The 21,566-nt window shown below is 35.0% G+C and overlaps 1 protein-coding gene across 5 annotated transcripts in view; it reads left to right on the forward strand.

Annotated features, from left to right (window-relative positions):
- The window catches only part of LOC113806760 (protein diaphanous), a 30,631-nt gene extending 11,905 nt beyond the window's left edge, over positions 1-18,726 (forward strand). For 3 of the 5 annotated variants that reach the window (XM_070115742.1, XM_070115744.1, XM_070115743.1), the window contains exons 5-11: positions 292-497; positions 4,866-7,145; positions 8,181-8,364; positions 9,842-10,085; positions 11,213-11,287; positions 16,432-16,516; positions 16,962-18,726. In XM_070115742.1, coding sequence (XP_069971843.1) covers positions 292-497; positions 4,866-7,145; positions 8,181-8,364; positions 9,842-10,085; positions 11,213-11,287; positions 16,432-16,516; positions 16,962-17,139 — 3,252 coding nt within the window. In that variant the 3' untranslated portion in view covers positions 17,140-18,726. Of the gene's footprint in view, positions 1-291; positions 498-4,865; positions 7,146-8,180; positions 8,365-9,841; positions 10,086-11,212; positions 11,288-12,584; positions 12,610-16,431; positions 16,517-16,961 lie in introns of all 5 variants that reach the window. The other 2 variants (XM_070115745.1, XM_027357944.2) reach the window with 2 other exon arrangements.
- Positions 18,727-21,566: the final 2,840 nt, after the last annotated feature.

Below are 21,566 nucleotides of genomic sequence, written 5' to 3' on the forward strand. Positions count from 1 at the left end.
TACCGTCTTTTTGGTAGTCTATGGGAGGTGAGGGTGCCAGGAGATCCTCCTTCCAATGCTGCCAGAAGTTCACAGTTATGTTTTGTATTGCACATTTATAAGGGTGATGAGCAGGTCTTGAAAAGGGTACTTAATTAGTACCATCTATACCATCTATAAGTTCTTTCACATTGTTGTGTGTTGGTTGAGGTAAAATGTTCTGAAAATTTGTGCCCATTGCTTCTTTTACAACATTTCTTGATTGGCTTCCTTTAGAATATCTTCATCTCATCCATTACAAACTCATTACAGGTGATGGCTCAGACACAGCACAGACTAGAGACTCCGCAGGACTACATCGAGTACCTGAAGCGTGACGACCTCAGCGTCAAGTCCATCTTCAAGAATCTGGAGAGCCTACAGGTGGCACTGCGGAGCAACAAGATCCAGTGGGTGCAAGAGTTTGCGCAGAAGGGTCTCAAGTGCCTATTATCCATCCTGAATGAGTGCTACAGGAGGTAAGAGATGTATTTTTGCATTTAGCTTCATTGTCACTTGTTTGGATAATTATTGTTATTATTTTGTCTAGACTTTTTTTTTTCATAGAGTTCCCACATGTTTTTTTTTTTTTTTTTTTTTTTTTTTTTTTTTTTTTTTTTTTTTTTTTTCTGCATGTAGCTGAAGCCTAGTGGCCGAAGTGAAGCCTGAGCGAGATTTTTAGACATTAATAAAAAAAAATGCGAATTGATAAAAGTATATAAAGGTATCCATTGTTGATAAGGTAGTTATTGGTTGTCCCATGGAAATTCAGGAGGAGGTAATCATTATTTTCAGTGATTAGTTACAATAAACCCAAGGAAATTGATAGACATTGCTCTCTCTTATGGCTTTTAGAGGATTTAATGTAGTTTGTATCCCTGTTGGACATCCATAGAATTCCTGAACCCTTTGAACAGTTGTGCATGAGGTATGATTTGAAACTAGTGTTGTCTTCTAGCTTACATTTCCTGATTATAGTAGAATTAAAGTGAGTGAATAAATTTTCTGTTGTCATTATATATTTTTTATGAAGCAGTCTTTGTTTTTCCTCCTTATTTGTTTGAGAGGTAATCCAATTTCATTGTTAATTCACTTTTTGTACAAAACCTTAATAGATTAATTACTAACAATTTTATTTTGGAATCTTTGCTGTCAAATCAATATATGCTGCTTAAGTAATGGAATTTTAATTTGCCCATGAAGATATGCTGTTGCTGTAGTGAATATATTTTACACAGAACGTATTTGAAATATTTTGTAAGATTAAAAGAGTCTTTTTAAAACTACTTTCATCTCAATAGTATTTCACTTATCTCTTGAAAAGGAATACACACACTTGCAGACACCCTAAGGCACTCAGTATGGGAATAGAACTTGGAAATCACATGTCTCTGACCTTCAAATGACCCAAAAAGACAAAATGATAGTTTTTCTCTAAATACATTGCCCATGTATTGATATCATTTTAACAAGCAGTTGCTATATATGGATGAAGGTGCACCAAGTATTATTTGACCATTTCACTTTTTTTATTAGATTCTCTGATTTCTTGGGGATAATGCTGCACCACAATTTTGTATACATAGATAAGTCTGTGAAGCACAAATGAAAATTTTTGGGTTGCTTCTCTCTTCCCTCGTTGTGAAGGATAGTATGACATTCATGGCAGGTCCATTGTGATTTTAGTTGTATATTTCATGTACACAGAGAAGGCTCTAGAAGAGCATAATCACTGAGTCAGTTACCAGTCCTACCTATTTTACCTGTTTACCCCTGTTTAAGATGATGATTTTTCTATTATTATTATTTTTTTTTAGTAACTATTATAGTCAGATGTCTTTGATAATTTTGATACTATCCACATTAATGGCATCAGAAAAAACACAAAAAATCAAGAAATAGGGAAATGTGGTGAGGTCATGTAGACTTTGCTAATTGTCTTATTGTTGGCTAAGCAATCTTTGTGCAACAGAATTCACAAAAACTACAGTGGACAGTACAAGTACCCATTACCAATGAGACAATATGTGAAAATGTTCTACAGTATTTGTAGTAGGGTCAGGGTGTGCAAATGTTGTACTTTTATTTCATAGTTTCATTTCACACACACACACCTTGTCTGCAAGTCAGTGGTAGTTTACATCCATCTTTATAGTTGATTTATGGGAGTAATAATATGATATGATAGAGTAGCGGTGAGTCTTCTAAAGAATTTTATGATATAAGTATTTACAGCAGCAGTTATTATGAGACTTGATGCTGTTTGTCTCTTGAAGGTCACATTACATTGCAACAAGAACATCATATTCAGGGTTGTTCACATTTTAAGGGTTAGAATACTATATATATATATTTTTTTTGCTATCCTTATGTAGAGTATGGTTGACTTTATGATGGGATACATGGGGCTATCATTTCTAAATGCATTGGACCTTGCAGCAATTCTTATCTTAGACTTTGGTCAACATTTTCTCCCCTTTTACACTTTTAGATTCTGTTGTGTTAAAGCATCTATGGAAGATATAAATCTGGGTCTTGTTGACACACACAAAGATTCTAGTAGCAACATTCTTTGGATTTTCTCTCTATTTGGCTTTTATTCTCATCGTCCTTAACCCACTTTTTAGTCTGATATCTCTTTTAATCTTTCTTTACACCCTTTCCAATAACATAACATGTAAATCGTTATGGATACACTTGTGAACATAAGACTCAACACTTGAAGTTTGCCCCTACTTTAAGTTTGTATGACATATTTTAATGGAAAGTGAATGTACTATTGGCGATTTCCCAAACTTTGTTTTGTTTAATAGATTTTTCGAATAAAAGAAGCAAAACAATTAAGATAGTATGCGTATTACCTTTTTTTTCTAGTAATTTCGGTTTGCCAATTCTGGTCACAAAGAGGGGGCACAGTTTATATTTCATAATAGCAGCAAACGCCCCATTCATTTGTGTCCGAAAAATTTATCAAGGCCACACATAGTAAAGAGCGTTCACAAGTTATATTCATTCGTCTGTTAAAAGAAAAGAAAATCTCATAGTATGTACCTCGGTCATCTTTCCAATTAATCTGTTTATTATTCTTTAAGCATGTCTCTTCTGCCTGATGTATTTTCCATCACTAACTTTAGATTTTTTTTCTCTGTTACCTCTGCTGACAACTTTACTGTAGTGCGCAAGAAGGGTGAGTAAAATAAAGGTCACAATTTGTAGTGCATAACTTTTTTTTTATTATATATATTTTATTTCTACCAGGCTCATTGAGGAATATCAGGACACACTAGCATGTCAGGAGAAAATTAGAGCAAAATTAGTAACTTTAGTGTTTAGAACCAGTTTCGCTGAGAGCACACTTGGCCTTCCAGTTTTGTTTTCATTAGTGTATGTTCCTTTCCTTCTGTCAGTAGTTTTTAATCTACATTTTCTTGAATTGGTACTGCCATTTCTTCTAGGCCATATCTCATTGAGCTTGGTACGAGAATGTAGCTTACCGTAGAATAGTTCCCGCTTTTATTGTGATAAGGATCCTGGAGTTTGTGACAGGTAGGAGACAAAGCTATACCCTAGAGGTGTTTGGCGAATGTCAGGCAGCTGTCTGGAAGTTTTAACAAGGTGATTGTAACCCTGCCAAAGTTGTTGATGGTGGAATTTATGTGGTGAGAAACTGTTTGCCGGAGGGAGCTGATTTTCATATATGTATAATTGGCTTTACTTTGTATGTTTCTAGTCTTTGTGGTATTAACAGCTTTCAGGTTTCAGGATGTTATTTTCATGGGGCATAAACAGTCCTAAATCAGTCTGTCTCTCCTCTCAGTCTTTTCTCTCCCTCCCTCCCTCCCTCCCTCCCTCTTGCCCTCCCTCCCTCCCCCTCTCTCTCTCTCTCTCCCCCTCTCTCCCCCTCTCTCTCTCTCCCTCTCTCCCCCTCTCTCTCTCTCCCTCTCTCCCCCTCTCTCTCTCTCCCCCTCTCTCTCTCTCCCCCTCTCTCTATCTCCCCCTCTCTCTCTCTCCCCCTCTCTCTCTCTCCCCCTCTCTCTCTCTCCCCCTCTCTCTCTCTCTCTCTCTCTCTCTCTCTCTCTCTCTCTCTCTCTCTCTCTCTCTCTCTCTCTCTCTCTCTCTCTCTCTCTCTCTCTCTCTCTCTCTCTCTCTCTCTCTCTCTCTCCCCCTCTCTCTCTCTCTCCCTTTCCCCCTCTCTCTCTCTTTCCCTTCCCCTCTCTCCCCCCCCCTCTCCCCCTCCCTCTCTTTCTCTCTTTCTCTCCGTCTCTCTTTCTCTCTTTCTCACTTTCTCACTTTCTCTTTCCTTCCCCTCTTGAATAATTTTTTGGCTCTTTCAGTGTATCATGTATGTCGCTTGATTGAAATAAAGGCTGAATGTCTTGCTCATTCAAGAACTTTGGCAGTTCAGACTTAAAAGTTGGTCAAATTGCATGATGTGCCAAAGTTTGCAGGATTGCAAGATTTCAAGGTGTATTGTAGCATTGTGATAGGTAAAGAGAGACTGGTGTATATTTTCTGTAAAGATTTAAAGGGAGAGTTACATTTTTGGTGACTGAATTGGTGGGAGATAATAAATGGCAAAAGTCTTGCAGTTTGACCATTCTGGTTACTTTTTTAGTACCTTATTATTCAAGATGATTGATTAAGTACTAAAAGATTGTTGTTTTTTTATATAGATTTGATATCTTATAGTGTGCAAATTCAAAGAATTCCTCTTATTAGTGTATTTTATTGCCTATGTTTTTTCAATCTTTGTTAGTCAAATATAGTTTTTACTGTTTTTATAATGCCAATTACTTTTACTTTTACTTCTAAGTAAGCCATCCCTGACAGTGCTCTTTTGATTGCAGTGGCAATAATAACCGTCAGTGGGACAATGTGCAGTATGAAGCCATCAAGTGCCTCAAGGTTATCTGCAACAACATTGTGGGCATTAAGGAGTTCTTCAGACAACCAGAAGGCTTCACCCTCCTGGCACAGTCCCTCAACCCCTCAAAGCCCAATATCATGCTGGAGGTCTTGAGACTCCTCTGCAGTTTCTGCCTCCCCATCTGGCAGCAAGATGGGCTGGATGGGCACAGAGAAGTCTTGGATGCCATCACTATTGTGGGAGAGCTCAAGAAGCAGGAGAGGTTTACACCCATCATCATGGGGCTGGGCATGCAAGGCAATGACCCCTTAAGGCTCAGCTGCCTTTCGCTCATCAATGCCATCATCAACTTTGTGCCCGATGATAACCTTGACTTCCGGATGCACTTGAGGAATGAGTTCATGAGGATGGGCCTGCAGGACCTCTTAGAGATTCTAATGAGCAGCGAGCATAGTGACATGAAGACGCAGCTGGAGGTGTTTAACAACTCGAGGAAGGAGGACTTTGAGGACTGGCAAGACCGCTTCTTCACACATGTGGATGAGATGGAGGATTTAGGACGCTGTTTTGAGATTGTCAGGCAGCAAGTACAAGACTCCAACTGCGAGATGCCTCTTCTGTCCATCTTGCAGCACCTTGCCTTTATCAGGGATGATGAGAATGTCAGACCAGCCTACTTTAAGTTAATAGAGGAGTGCATTTCACAGATTGTCCTACACAGAAATGGGTGTGACCCAGATTTCCGAGCCACAAAAAGGTTTGAGATAAAGCTAGATAACCTTCTAGACCAATTCAAAGAAGAGACACGTAACAAAAATGAAAAGCTAGCATCAGAGTACCAGATACAGTTAGAAGAAGCTCTTACCAAAAATCAGAAGCTAGAGGCTGAACTGTCACTCGTCAAGAGTCGCTATGAAGAGGCCCTGAAACACGGTGGAGATCCAGGTAAAAAGGGTGGATTACCAACTGTTCCTGGTTTAGAGCAGATGGTAGGTGGTGGACCTCCTCCACCTCCCATGCCTGGAGGTGGTCCTCCACCACCTCCACCTCCACCTGGAATGGGAGGACCACCTCCTCCACCACCACCTCCAGGTATGGGTGGTCCTCCACCACCTCCACCTCTACCAGGGATGGGAGGACCACCTCCTCCGCCACCACTGCCAGGTATGGGTGGTCCTCCCCCTCCTCCTCCGCCTCCAGGTGGTCCCCCAGGTCCCCCTCCTCCTCCAGGAATGGGTCCACCTCCACCTCCAGGCATGCCTGCAATGAGACCGCCAGTAGAGTCCCTGCCATACGGCATGACACTAAGGAAAACAATAAAGCCACCTGCCCAAACAAAACGGCTCCAGTGGAACAAAGTGACACCAAACAAGATGAGCGAAAACAGTTTATGGGTTCGTCTCAACAAGAAGGACATCAAGGTCAAGCAGGACGTGTTGAAGGACCTCAGCGAAAGGTTTGCTGTGAAGCAGGTGAAAAAGAAGAATGTGGAGCAGGTGGAAAAGGCCACGAAGAAGGACAAGGAGCTGCGTGTGCTGGACCAGAAGACCAACCAGAACCTGTCCATTGCCCTCCGAGGTCAGTTCAAGCATATGAGTCTGGACGATATTCGGCTGGCCATCCTACAGTGCGACGAGTCCATCCTCTGTGTGGACTCCACTGGTGCACCAGACTCATCTACACTGCAGACACTGATCGTGGCCATGCCAGATCACGAGATCATCAAAAAGCTCACATCACTGGAGGACCCAGAAGAAGACCTTGCAGAGGGTGAACGCTTCGTACACAGAATAGGCAAAATCAAGAAGCTGATTCCACTCCTCAAAAACATGGCCTTCAAGACAGATTATCCATCCTTAGTCAAGGAAACCCGGCTGGACATCGTGAACACCAAAGCTGCCCTGGATGAGCTCATCAACTCCAAGAAGTTTGAGAGGGTGTTGTCTTATATCCTGGAGTTCGGTAATGTTCTGAATGCGGGCTCCAGAAATGCTGACACCCTAGGGTTCGACATCAGTTTCCTGCCCAAGTTGTCAAACACAAAGAATGCAGATGGCCACACTTTACTGCATTACTTGGCAGAGACATTGATGAAGGAGGAACCTGAAAGTGCAGACTTTGAAGATGGCCTCTTGCATTTCTCTGATGCAGAAAGAGTCAACGTGGAGGCAGTTAAGGCCAATATCGCAAAGATGAAGAAGGAGATCAAGAACATTGGCAACGATCTGCAGAGGCACACGAAACAAGACCCAGAAGACAAGTATGTGATATTTTGCAAAGTATACACTGAATACACTTTTCAAATTAATTTTTTCATTTATCAAGACATTTATACTTGGAACTACATTGTCTGCCAGGTCATTATAACAGAATGGGGCATTGCTTGGTATGTAGAAAGAATATGTCAGCTGTTTCTTTTATTGAAGTGAGCATCCCCCTCCCTCCCTCCCACCCTTTTACATAGTGAGGAAGCAAGGTTTTACCCCCTCACTCTACTTCTCCATTCAGTGTAATGTTTGCTCTCTGACATGAGCTTGCTAGACCAAAGCTTTTGTGCTTGTTATTGCATTCAGCTCTCTAGATGAATGTTAATTACAAGCAGTATAAACACAAATTGCATGCTGGCACAGTTTGAAGTATTTCTCACCTGTTCTTTTTACTTTATTATTATTTATTGTAAGCAGGATAGATGACCTAATCAATCTTTATTAGGTTTTGAAACCCACCACATGATCTAAATATTTTGATGAGTAAAGAGTAAATTAGTAAACAAACAAAAAATCCATGTTGTATCATATAATGCGTAATCTGTTACTTAATTGAATTTATTGTTAATATCAAGGATATTGGAGATGTAAAAGTTTTCTTGATGTTATTTGTATTACCACAAAAAGTGTACAACAAGTTGGATTATCATTACTGGTATTAGTAGTAATGTCATTATTACTTTCTCAATTATAATTACATTTGGTATTATTATTTTTATCTTGATTATTATTAGTAGTATGTTTGTTTGTACATGGGTGTGTACCCCTTGTACATATACTTAATTGTTTATTATCAATATCATCATTATTATTAATAATATTATTATCATTATCATTGTTATTATTATTATTATTATTATTATTGCTTGTACCACTGCCTTATATTCTTCACTCACTCATTGTTTGAGTAAATGTGCTTGCACCAGCCAGAGGTACTGTGCAGTACTTGGTATTACTGACTGACCTCTCCAACCCTTTCCACTTGCACCGTGACATAGACTGACAGAGCCATGGAAAATCTCTTCTAGGTTTAAAGAGAAGTTTGAGGAATTCCACCGGACAGCTGAAGAGGATGTGTCTCTTTTGGAGACCGAGTTTGACATGATGCAGAAGAGGTTCGTGCAGGTGTCAGACCTCTTCACCTTTGAGGTCAACAAGTACTCGCAGGAGGACTTCTTCAGGGACATCAACGAGTTTATTGCTTTATATAAAGTGAGTCCATTGGTGCCTCTTTTCTCTTCTTATTCGTCTTCTTTGTCATACAACTTTCTCTTACCCTATTTATTATTTGTTTTTAGGTAGCCAAAAGGTGTGGTAAGGTAGTTTGATATTTCTCTGCATTTTTAATATAATAGTTTTCTTTCATTATTATTTATATTTAGATATATATATACTTTACTGTTATATCTTACAGTATGATTTTCATCATTTGCTAACAGACATGATATTAACCTGTGATAGGGATAGTTACCTTTTTTTTTTTTTTTTTTTTTTTTTCTCTCTCTCTCTCTCTCTCTCTCTCTCTCTCCCCCTATCCTGTGTTGGGAGATATTACCTTTCCCTCCTTTTTTGTGTGTGTAGGCGTTGAAAATAAATCTTAAAAAGAAAAGCAAAATCACAGCATCAAGCACTCCAGTTGTTACATTGATTTAAAAGAACAATGTGTTATAACTAGAAAATAATTTTTTTATATCCCTTTTATACCTAAAAGTTTCTGTTGTACAGGTATATATAGCATGAAAACTGTATATGCTGTACCAATTTTTTTATTGTTGGATGTGCTCTCAAATAAATGACAACACATAGAAACACAGGATAACTGGTTTTATTATTAAGTGACAATAGGAGTGGTTTGTGTTTAGTTGACAAAATTAGTGATGGCAACAGTTCATTTGTCCATTTCTGAAATAATATGATACATTAATTTGCGGCAATGAGATACAACGTACCATCTAAATTACAAGAGAGGGAGTGGTACTGTAAAGTTATAATGTGGTTACCATATGGAGAGCAAATCAGTAAAGAAGAGTTCAATGATCATCAGTGAATTTTTGAAAAAAAGGAAGATGGTTATTGGTTCCTACTGTGCTGTTTTTTTGTCAAGCAATTTGGTCATCTCTTTCAATAGGTGAAAATCATAGATCTGGAGTGATTTCATTCACAGCTTAGGCCTATGACTGTCCACTCATTATTGTAACGTCTAATTTTCACTTTATTGCCATGTGGCCTAAAATCCCAGTTTTTTGTAACACTTTATTTTTGCATTTGAGTTTCAGGAGCATCTTGGCCTATTTGCCCCATGATCCTCTTTTTATTTTTGCATTTTGCACTGATACTTAGAGTATGGTTTTTACAAATAATGTGATGGTTTGCAGCATGGGGAGGAAGAGGGATGGATATTATTTTCTTGTATTTTTTGTTTTTGGTTTATGATCCGGATTGTAGTGATTTACATGACTTAGGTATTAGACATTTTGATATTCATCATGATGATTCAGTGTCATATGCAGTGTACTTGCCTGTAGTGCAGGTCTCAATAAAGATATTACAAATGACAGCCCTCGGAAGAGTCACATGGCATTGAAAAATTGTTGAAAATCCCACCGTAATCAACCCCTTCATCTCTGTCAAGTAAATACTTTAATCCTGTTTTGTTTCCCCTTTTCCCTTTCCTCCCCACCTACAATAGCAAGCCAAAGAACAAATTGTCAAGGAGGAGGAGAAGCGACAGAGGGACCGCGAGGCTAAGGAGCGTGCAGAACGAGAGAAGGTGGAGCGTGCAGAGAGGGACAACCGGCAACGGGCCTTACACGATGTCACGAACGACCAGAGTAACACGGAGGTTGTGGATCAGCTGATGCAGCTCATCAACACAGGCCAGGCCTTTGATGTCATGGGAGCAGGACGTAGGAGGCGGCCAGGCAAAACAACAGGTAGAGTGCTCTATAAAGATTTTATCCTCAGAAGGTTATTTTTTTCATTCTTTTTTTTATTTTTTCAATCTTCCTTTTCTACTTCCTTATTTATTCTATTTGTTGGTAAATTGTTTTTAGTGTATTTTACCTTCTTTTTCTGTCTTTCCTTTTGGAATTATATATACATTTTTTACCTTTAGAATAGGCTTTCATCATCTGTTAACTTTGACAGATATGGAAATAATAATGAACCAGTTAGACCTTATATGTAGAAATATTCCTTTTAGTGAATCCACAAACAGCGTGCCTCGTTCAAAAGCAAGAAGGCAATGTTTTGGTACACAGTTCATAGTCAGTTCAAAATATAGGAAGAATTATTTGATGATTCATGTATGCATACATGTTCATTATTCGTGTAGGTTAAGCTTTAAACATTTTTGAAGAAGTATTGAGGAAATGATGAAGTAATGAAGAATATGCATGCAAATATGATTTATTCAATGTATGTTAATCCTTCTGATATTCTCAATTTCTACAGATAAGAAAGTTTTAAAAAGATTTTAGTGTTCTGTTTTCATTCCATGTTTTATTTCTGTTGTAGTTCTTGAATATATAACTATTTTCAGTGTGTGGGATAATTGATAATTTGTCTAGCTGTTATTTGATTCCCTAGTTAATTTTATAATGTTTGTGTTGTCATTGTCTATTTCATTTTTTTTTCTTTACCTCATGTGTGCTCTTGTTCACTTTCAACTACAATTTTATTTTGTTTTGTTTTATTTTTATGTATTTTTTTTTCTTACTCCACTCAGTGTATGTTATTCACAGATGTAACTTGGAAGACTCCCAGCTAGTCTGAATCTTGTTTTAAAGAAGATTGTTGATTTAGCATTGTTCTTTATGAAGTGAAACCTCTTTGCAGTGCCTTAGGAACAGCTGTCCTGTTTTTCAAGGGCAGATTCTAATGATTATGTAGGTGTAGATCACAACATACTTATTTCAGGCTCTTTGCTCAATGTATGCACAAGTGAACAAACATATTATCATTCACAAAAAAAATAGTTATGTCCTAAACACATTCCATGTTGAAAAATCCTCACTAGCATTTTGGTTTTCTCTCTCTTGAAACATGGAAAAAAACACAGAGTTAGGCTCAGGGTGTCGCAAGTGGGCCAAGGCACTGGTAGAGTTCTGCAGTCGTAAGACGGGAAAAGAACAGAGTAAGAATAAGAAGCAAAAGAATAAGTTTTTTAAGGCAAAGGTAAAAATAGAAATTGATATAAAGGAGAGGTTAAAAAAAGGTCATAAAGAAATAGATAATAATAATGCTTTTTGGAATCATCTTGGTAATATATATATAGTCTTTATATATATATCATTTCATGTAGATGTTTCTACCTGTGCTTGTGCTTTAAAATGGTATTTTAGTGGTCTTCTACTGTGAAATGCCATTTTAAGTTTTTACTTATGTTTAGAATAGCAAAAAGTATCTTCAGTAAGGATGTAATCTATGCACTGTTTTCCTTTTTATAGGATTTGTTCAATATAAAACTTGACAAATGATATGTTAATAAGTTTGAAATACACATTCTTCCTGTGTGTATGTGTATATCTCTTATTCTAACATCATGTTCCATTATTCATGAATTCTCAGCAGTTTAATAGCCTAGAAATTCTTTGTACTAAAGGAGCAGTTACCCCTAAATGCAGTCAGTGATTTGTGTATCTTAGCATCTATTTCTTGGAGTAAGAAGCATTAGTATTGAGAACAAAGTTTAAATATATAAACAAGTAAAAGATGTATCACTAAAGTGCATCATGTAAAAACTGTGAATTAATAGAAATAAATGTCAGTGGAGCTGCTTAGTGCTTTGTCTATTATTGATAATAGGGAAAATTTATATATATGTGGGTGCATGCATATGTGAGAGTGAAACATAGGCTTTGATTAATGAGATAAAATGAAGATTGCTTAGGCATAGGAGAAATTTGATATTTTAAGAGGATGAAGCATGTACATTGTGTTCTTAGAAATTAGAGATGCTTTGCATCTACTCATGACAAAAGGGATATGCTTTTCAGAATGACTTGGACTTTATATATAGAAGTGGGTTAGACTTACAGATGACCAGAATACAACCTTGACACATGAACTTTCCCTGAAAAAAGGAATGCCAATTCTGATTCACATAAGCCATTTACTAGGCAGCATGTTAGGAAAATCAAAAGTTAGATCTAAAAGAAGGCATATTGGTCACATGGCCCAAAGATGAAGTAAATGCTTTAAAGAAATGGCGCTGAAAGAGGTTTTACTGCTAAACTCATCTTCATACATAATAAAAAAGACAATATAAATACAGCTTCAGTATCAACATGCTTGAAACAAACATTCAGGCTGTGTATGGAAACCAAAAAAAAAAATATAAATGCAGGCTTGTGCTTTGACTACTACTATAATTTTTTTTTTTTTTTTGGTTTGTTTGCTCACTCATTCCTGTGACATTTCACACCTGACAGGGAGGAGCCAGCTTGTCCATTGTGGGTAAGACAAGACCCCATGAATTGTGTGTCACTGCCTGCTTGTAGAGTTTGACCCTCTTCTCCCCCCTCCCCTTCATTTCTCCCCTCCCATTCCCCCCTTTCTTCTTATGTGCACCTGTCACCGTGTGTTAATATGCTTCTGTGGTTTCAGTTTGTGCAGTATTTCGATTTTTTATATATTTTTTTTAAGGGGGGAGGAAGTGGAGGATGTGGAATTGATAACAGGTACATGCACTGTCCAATGCTTTGTATTGTGTATTTATCTATTATTACAAATATAGTTGATGTCAAATTGTCGAGTAATTGAGTCCTTGGTGATTAAGTGTTTCTTCAGTCATATATTTGTAAATGGGTGGGTGTTGTTGTTCCTGTGTCTGTGAATGCATAGGTAAATGCACATCCACATGTGCGTTTGTACTTATACACGTGCGTGTATACATACTTGCAGGATATGTGTACACTGTGTATTGAGTACTGGCTCTTTTATTTTTAAATATGAATAAGATATTACCAGTTCAGTCTATCCAGTCATGAAGTGTTGTGCCATGTTCACCACTGTGTCAAGTGAGTTCCACATTCTCCATTAATGGTAACTGTTCTACTGTATTAATTGATGAAGCTTGCTTGCTTTTACACACCCAAGCACTGCCACTTGCATCCCCGGGAAGGTGTTGGAAAAAAGGTTTTATTTATTCATATGTAATATTCTTTAAGTTATTAAGAGATTCTCTGTTTTGTTTAATTATCCATTTATTTGTTTATCTATGACTTATTGCTTCATTTTTATTTTGCTTTATTCAGCCATATGTATGGTATTACCAAGAACGAGACTGTCATTCAAATAAGAGTCCTTCGTGAGTCTTTGCTATCAAATTTTCGGCCTAATATATGTGTGTGTGTGTGTGTGTGTGTATAAATTTATATTTATACATACATACATACATACATACATACATACATACATACATACATACATACATGCATGCATATCTATCTATATCTATCTATATCTATCTATCTATCTATCTATCTATCTATCTATCTATCTATCTATCTATCTATCTATCTATCTATCTATCTATCTATCTATCTATATATATATATATATATATATATATATATATATATATATATATATATATATATATATATATATGCATGCATGCATGCATGTGTATATATATATAGATAGATAGATAGATAGATAGATAGATAGATAGATAGATATACACACATGTATGTATGTATGTTTGTATATAATTTTTTTCTTTCTTTCTTTCTTTTTCTTTCTTTTTCTTTCTTTTTTTCTTTTTTCTTGATTTACTTTTTACATTTCATGGAAGTATGTATATGTTTGTGTGTGTGTGTGTGTGTAGACTTTCTTTTCTAATTTTCAATCTTTCCTCTTTGTCCTTCTCCCTCCACACCTATTCTTTCGCCTTCTTTTTTCATCTTCTTCTTCTTCGTCTTTTGCTTCTGCTTCTTTCCTTCCTCATATTTTTTCCTTCCCCTCTTCTTACTACTGCTACTTATTCTTCTTCAACATTACCTTATTTTGCCTGATGCCTCAGCTTTGTACATACACAATGAATGCAGAAGCAGTTTTTTGAATTGGTGAACATTCCAAAAATAGACCATTGATATATAAATTTAGTTTGTTAGAATATGTTGGTTTTCATAGTTTCATTGTTTCTTAGATTATAATTATTATCTTATTGGTCTTTTGTTTGTTTTACTTGACACATTCATTCATCATAGAAGTGGCAAAAGTTTTTTCGTTATTTGCACTCCCATTTTAACAAAAATTAAAATCATTAAACGCAAATGGCCTATGAGATTCCTAAGAGAAAATTTTAAGTACGGGTTTGATGGCCTTTTGGTGAATTAATCACTTGTCTGTTTTTATTTTTTTTATAAAGATAGTAATGAAATTAAAGAAACGGATAGATGAGCCTGAATTCATATGCAAATGAATTATAGAAAAAAAACTACTTATGTTAACAAAGTAATGAGTCTCTTTTTATGCTTAGCATACTGGTATATTATTCTTTTAAAAGAAGAGGATATATTTATTGTCAAAAATTGGAATGTTTTGCTGACTAACAATTTCAATAATCATTAACAAGAACAAAATTGTGTGGATGTTTAAGATAAGACAATTGCTTTAGCTCGCTCTCTCTTTTTCTTTCTTTTTTTTTCTCCGTCTTTTATCATTTTTTTCAATATAAAAAAGAATCTTCTTTCACTGTAGTTCTTGTATTACCTTCCTTCCATTTATTGATTTGTGTATTTATTGTTTGTTTCCAGTCTTGTAAGTTCCATTTTCAAAATAGAAAGGAGACTGGCATGATAATTTATCTCGTCTTTTTTGGTATTTTAGTAATTTAATTTTTTTCAATTTTGGGTTTTTTCTCCTTCCTCATCTTTTTTTCTGTCTCTTTTTTTTTCTTTCTTTCTTTTTTTGTGTGTTCATCATTTCAGGATTACAGGACTTATTGTCTGATAGTGATATGTTTCACATCACTTTCTCTCACTATCTTTTTCATTTCTTTGATATATCATATGTGCGCATCCCAGCAGTTTAGTCAGACAACACTTATTACAGGAAAATGTTAGGATTTCTTGCCATAGTGTGCAGTTTCAGGAAGGTGATGCAACCTACTGTGACTGAGACAACCAGTCATGAGAACAAATTCATTTTTAACCATTTTTAACCATTAAATGAAGGTTGGAATTTTACAGTTCTGAGAGGGTCATCTGCCATATAGGGGTTGATTACCCAATTATCATAAATTTTTTCTTTTCTTTTCTTTTTCCTTTCTATTTCTTATTCTCTTTCTTTTTCAACTGAAAAGGGAATACAGAGAAATTGACTGTAATGATTGACTGTCATATCTAAGTGATGGTCTTTATAGTTGTTTTATTATTTACTTACTTATATGTTTATTTATATATTTTTAGCATGTAATTGAGTGTTTCAATAACCCACATGCTTGTTCACTCTCTTTTTGTTTTTAAATTGGAGCACCATTGCACTTTAGATAGATGGTGTCACCTTTTGTTATTTAAATTTTTTGTTATTATTATTGTTGTTGTTTTTATTACTAATATTATTATTATCATTATTATTATTGTTATTATGACCATCATCATTATTATGATTATTATCATTTTTGTTATTATGGTGATTATTGTTGGTATTAATATTTATTACTATTAATGTTATTATTATTTTTGTTATTATCATTATTATTTATGACTATTAGTATAATGTGATTATTGTTATGTTTTCATGAATTTCTTTCATGTCTTCTCAGATAACCAATAAATTAAAGATTAATGTCTGTAAATAAAAAAAATATATTTTGAGTGCACTAACATAAATTTTGTCAACATGGTTGTCTTGGATGTATAACATAACATTAAATTACCTTTTTTATGTATTGTGATATTGATGTTAATAGTAATGATGGTCTTAGATGTGCTTGAATGAAGAAGAATAGATATTGGTGGAATCATGATAAAAAAGCCTGTGATGATTCATGTTTTTATTATTCATAATAGTGATAAAATTGCAATATTTGGATGATCATTACTGTTAACATTTTAACCTTTTCATTTTCCCTGTAATGCCCGTAAGTCATTGTACAGTGCATTTATGATAGATGCTACATTTAGATTGGAATTCCTTATCAGAAAATATATATCATGATATATATATATTTATATATAAGCTATTCTATTTGAAAAGAAAAAAATATTTATTATCACATGTACCCAATACCTACTGTACCTCTTTTTCACACCTTTCATTACTTGACAGCCGAGAGAAGGGCCCAGCTGAATCGGAGCCGGTCGCGTTCCGGTTTGGCCGCACAGTCGCCAACTAGCAACAGAGAAATTAAACTGTGAGTAGCATGCATGAGTGGCAATGGTAACTAGTTGTATGACGTGTGTGAGTGTGGGTGGATGGTGGATGGTTTTGCTGTATGAATTGTCGGTGTTTGTGAGAGATTGGTCAACAGTGGGTGGGGGTGGTGCTTCAGTGTAGGGTGTGTTTGTGAGTGTGGGTGGTGCTTCACTCTAGGGTGTGTTTGTGGGTGGACTGGTCATTGGCTGGACAGTGAGGGTGGTGCTAATATAGATTAGGAGAGAGGTTGGAATAGAAAGAAGAGAAGTGAATAGTTGAATGTCTTGTATGATTTTATGGTTTCTGTTTTTAATTATTTCTTTGTTCATATTTTAAGTAATGTAGATATCTTGATTATTGATTTTATGATATTGATTGCAAGATAGTTGCATTCAATATCACTTTTGATATTATTATCAGCATCCTTATCATCATCACTGCAGGACGGACACCATTGATGTGGATGTAGAAAACCAGCCAGCGCGGTCATCTCGGCCTCGCACTCGGCGGCCAGGACTTCCGACAGGCCTGGAGTCACGCGATAGGAGTTTCAGCCAACAACAGAATACCGTCAATGGGGATTCCTCCGATGCCTTGCTGCAGAGACTCCGGGAATTGTAAAGAGACAAGAGAAAGAGGAAGAAGAGTCTTGCAGGAGACACTGAGTGTCTCAGCATTTATATCTGTTGATATTATTCATAATGATCACCATTTATTATTATTATTATTATTACTATTATTATTATTATTGGTATTCTAAAAATGCCTATTGATATCGATATTATTATTATTGGTAATACTGCTGATATTTATTCTAATTATCAGTATCATCATCTTTTTTTTATCTTAAGCTCATTACCATGATATTCTTTTTTCCCTTTAGTATAGATTAGAGAAAATTATATATTTTAAAGATATTGATATTTGTATAGTTAGTTCAGTGGGAAATACTGCCAGTAAAAAAAATTATAGATCTATTTAATAGAGAGAATTACTGGACTTTCAGTGAATGCATTAAAGTAGATAGAGGGTTTTATTGATAGTTTAGGGTTTACTTTGTTAAGTTCAGGAATACCTATATGGATCAGTGGCATGTTTGATATTTTTATTATTGGTGTTTTTACTATTCATCATTGTTATTGATATGATAATTATTATTGTTGATGATTTTATTTTTATATTTTATTTATTTATTTATTTTTTATTATTATTATTATTATTTTTATTATTATAATGTATACTTATATACATATACACATGCATACATAAAAAACATGTCATCTTCCATTCATATCACACTTTTTTAAGTAGAATGCCAAAATCATCAACAGATAACAAGGAAAAGGGTTGTTATTCTTACGTATAACCAACAGGGGTTCCAATTTTATGGAATGACCCCACTCTGTCCCAGGTGAACTTGGTGCCCATTGATTTATTAATGTTATTTGCTGTATTTCTCCATAACTTCTTTTTTCTTCTTTATCGTCTTCTTCCTCTTGTACTGTGTGTTTTCTTTTCCTTAGATGTGACAGGCTCTTTCTGTGCAAACATGTGAAGAGTGAATCTTTTTAATACACCCTGTGGGCGTACGCTATAATTCTTAATTTCTGAAGTAGTGTTATAACATGATAATTTTTTTTTTTAGGTATCGACTAGTTGCAAATACCCTTGTGCATTAGCTGTGCATGTGCTTGTCTGTCTAAGTATACACACATGCACACATCCTTGTACATTGTGATGCAACGTATCTCTTGTGATACTACCATTATTTTACCTCTGTTTTCTTTTTTTCTTTTTTCCTTTTCTCTCTTAATCATTCTTCTCTTTTTGTTGTGTTAATAGAGAAGGTTCCTTTACTGTTCCATGCTTTCTGTTTGTGTAGAGGAACCTCAAAGGCTTTTGTATCTCTCTTATTTAGTAATTTTCCCCCCTTTCTCTCTCTCAACTAACGTATGTTGTAAGAGTTTGTCGTGATGTTGCACTACGGAATGAAATAATGAAAACAATTTGTGATACCGTTGAAGCTGCAATATTCAGGCCTTTGTACTGATGCATTAAGCTTGTGCCTTGATTTGTTTCTGTGTCTGTCTTGCGTCCGAAGATTTTTTACATTTAATTTTTATTTTTTATTTGATAACTTGTGAATTGTACATAAATCATTGCATTCCTCTTGTACCTGTGAGATGTCAAAAAAGAAAGAAAGAAAAATAATGCATTACATCATATGGTTAAAAGTTCCATGGATTTGTCAGTGAGACTGACTTTTTTTTTTTTCAAGAGGCAATCACTTTGAAAATTTTCTTCTCCCTTTAAAGAAATTTTAAGACTAAATTACTTTTGGTATTGATGTAGCCTTCTATTATTTTTTTTCTTCCTTCATGATTCCTTTATTATCATGATTATCTCTTTCTTGTCTATATATGTACATATATATGTGTCTGGAGTTGAAAAATCCAGCGAAATTTCTTCTTCCCAAGCATTTGTATTTCAAATTGATTCCATTTTACATTTGACCCGAATTACCTCCCCACCCTCCACTCTCATGTGATTTATTAGAATATACTGGCCACATGTGTTCAAAATATCATTGCGAACTAAGGTTTCATAACTCCATAACACAGAATATATGTATGTTTGTTCAGAGGATATCCATTGTGTTGGATACAGTTCAATTTTCATTGCTAGAAAAAGAACAAGAAGAGCTAAAAAAAAAAAAAATGGTATAATCTCCAGTACAGAGATTTTTAAGATGTCTGTAACTTTGCAAGGTGTAAATAACATTGTCTCCGTGAATTTTCAAAGTGGTGTTGTGCTTATTTGTAAGCACGTTTCATGTAAATGGTCTTCCATTATATATTTATCCAAATGGGATTTTTGAGTTTTATCTTTAGAGAGAGAGAGAGAGAAAAAGAATAAATTGTCATTTAATTTCCTTGCTTTTAACAAGGACTCTCATAGAGACTGTTTCACTTGGTACATGCATTTGCAGTTTTCAGCACCTGCATTTGGATTGCTGTATGTTATTAATTTCCACCTCTTACCTCTTTGGTTTTTGTAGATGGGAAAATTCTCCATTCCAGATATTTTCATGTGTTAATGATATTAATGTGTACACAGTTTTAGGGGAGGTCAAAAAATTAAGGAGGTATGAGATTATTATTATTATTAGTTCCTCTTCCCCCCTTTTTTTTTTTTTTTTTTTTGTATGCTATACATGTCATCTGCATTGAAATTTTGATAATTTGTAGTCATCATATGGAGCAGAAGTAGAGTTGTCCGTACTTTTCAGAGAGAGACAGCATTGGTCATTGATGTGGTGCACAGACAATATTCTTTTAGAAATATGCCTCTTACAAACACGCCTGTTCATGGGTAAGAAGAGTAAACTTTTTTTCTTAGTGAAATCATGAACTTACAGCACAGGGATTGTTTTCTTGTTTTATCTTTTACTTTAATAAAAGAGGCTTTGAAATAAGCGATAAATTGAAACAACGAATCTTGAACAACTGCAGCTAGTCTGTTATTTGCAGTTATGCCAATATGATTGTGATTGAAAGGTCCAAAACATCTGGATTCTTTAAAGTAATTGAAGATGTGCCATCAAGTGTTCAGCAGTTTTAACAAAGCATTTAATACTAACAAGATATAAGTTCTTTTGTATCTTTCATTTCCATGGATTATTTATATGTAAATAACATGTCAGAATATTAAGCCAAGGTCCTCGTTGAAGTACATTGAAAAATCTCCATGGAGAGGTTAAAAATAGCCTCTTATTGTAATGAAAACTTGTGTAGTGCCTAAGTTTTGTCTCATGTAGATCTGTATCACCTTACTTTCCCTGTGTTAACCATAGCTGTGGTACCATGGTGATTTAGTTTTGACTTGCTTCATTATTCTTTTAACTCCCTTCCTTTCTTCTGTTTAAAGTGCCATTAAACAGCTCTCTGTATATAAGTTTTGGTATGTATTTATATTTATATATGTAAAGAGAGTTCTTTTGGAATGCCCTATATTGTTTGATGATAACACATTTTTTAAATATTTTTTTCCCCCTTCAAATCACACGTAGGTGCCAGTTTATCAAAGATATTTCCTCTTGATACATGCGTAAATCATGGTGGAATCAACCACAGCTTGGCAATCATAGTAATATATACTACTCTGCTCATCCATAGTGTATAGCCTTCATGGAAGTATGAGTTGCTGTAGCAGTAATATTCTGTTCTCATTTCTGTAGTTGCCAGTATGCACCTTCCTTTTGAGTGATTATGTAGATATATCAGCATGACGGAGAAATGTAGAATTCTTTTCATTTAACCCGAGATTCTGATAAAAAAAACAATACGACTTGTTTTGTTTTTCTCTCAGCCTGTTTTCAGTGTGTATTTAAAGAAGAAAGCAAGCACCCAAAGCAGTCTTTTGTTTTTATTTTGTATTCTTTTGGGCAATTTTAATTTTTTCCCATACATTGATTTTACAATGATTGAGAATTAAAGTGTGTTTTTTTTTTTTTTTTTTTTTTTTTTTTTTTTTTTTTTTTTTTTTTTTCCCCAAGTTCAAAATTCAGCCTTATTATCACATTTAATTCAGCCTTATTTGAGAGTTTTATTATATTTAGTGCTCACAGATATGTTGCATCTTACCAGCTTCATCCTATATGGAAACTTTGTAATCTGATTTTTACCAATTAGGATTTGTTTGTTTTTTCTTTCTTTTTCTTCTCGTCATTATTGTTATTATAATTCATTATCAATTAATAATTTACTATTGATTAATTGCTATTGATGTGTGACATGATTTTAGTTCTTTGTTACTGTGATATTATGTAAGGTGCAACCGAGGTTTCATGGATAAGAGTTTTTCATGTTTTAAGTAAAAGAGGGTGCTTTAAATTATATTGCTTATGATAAAACTATTTTATTGTGCTGCCTTTTTTATTATTACTATTGTTCCCTTTTTTTATATTCTTGTCTATTTTTCTTTGTGTATAAAAAAAATACTTTAACATTAAAGAAAATGATATAAAAGAAAGTTAGATATTTTTTTAT

The sequence above is a fragment of the Penaeus vannamei genome, chromosome 38 (assembly GCF_042767895.1).
Source record: "Penaeus vannamei isolate JL-2024 chromosome 38, ASM4276789v1, whole genome shotgun sequence".
Lineage (NCBI taxonomy): Eukaryota > Metazoa > Arthropoda > Malacostraca > Decapoda > Penaeidae > Penaeus > Penaeus vannamei.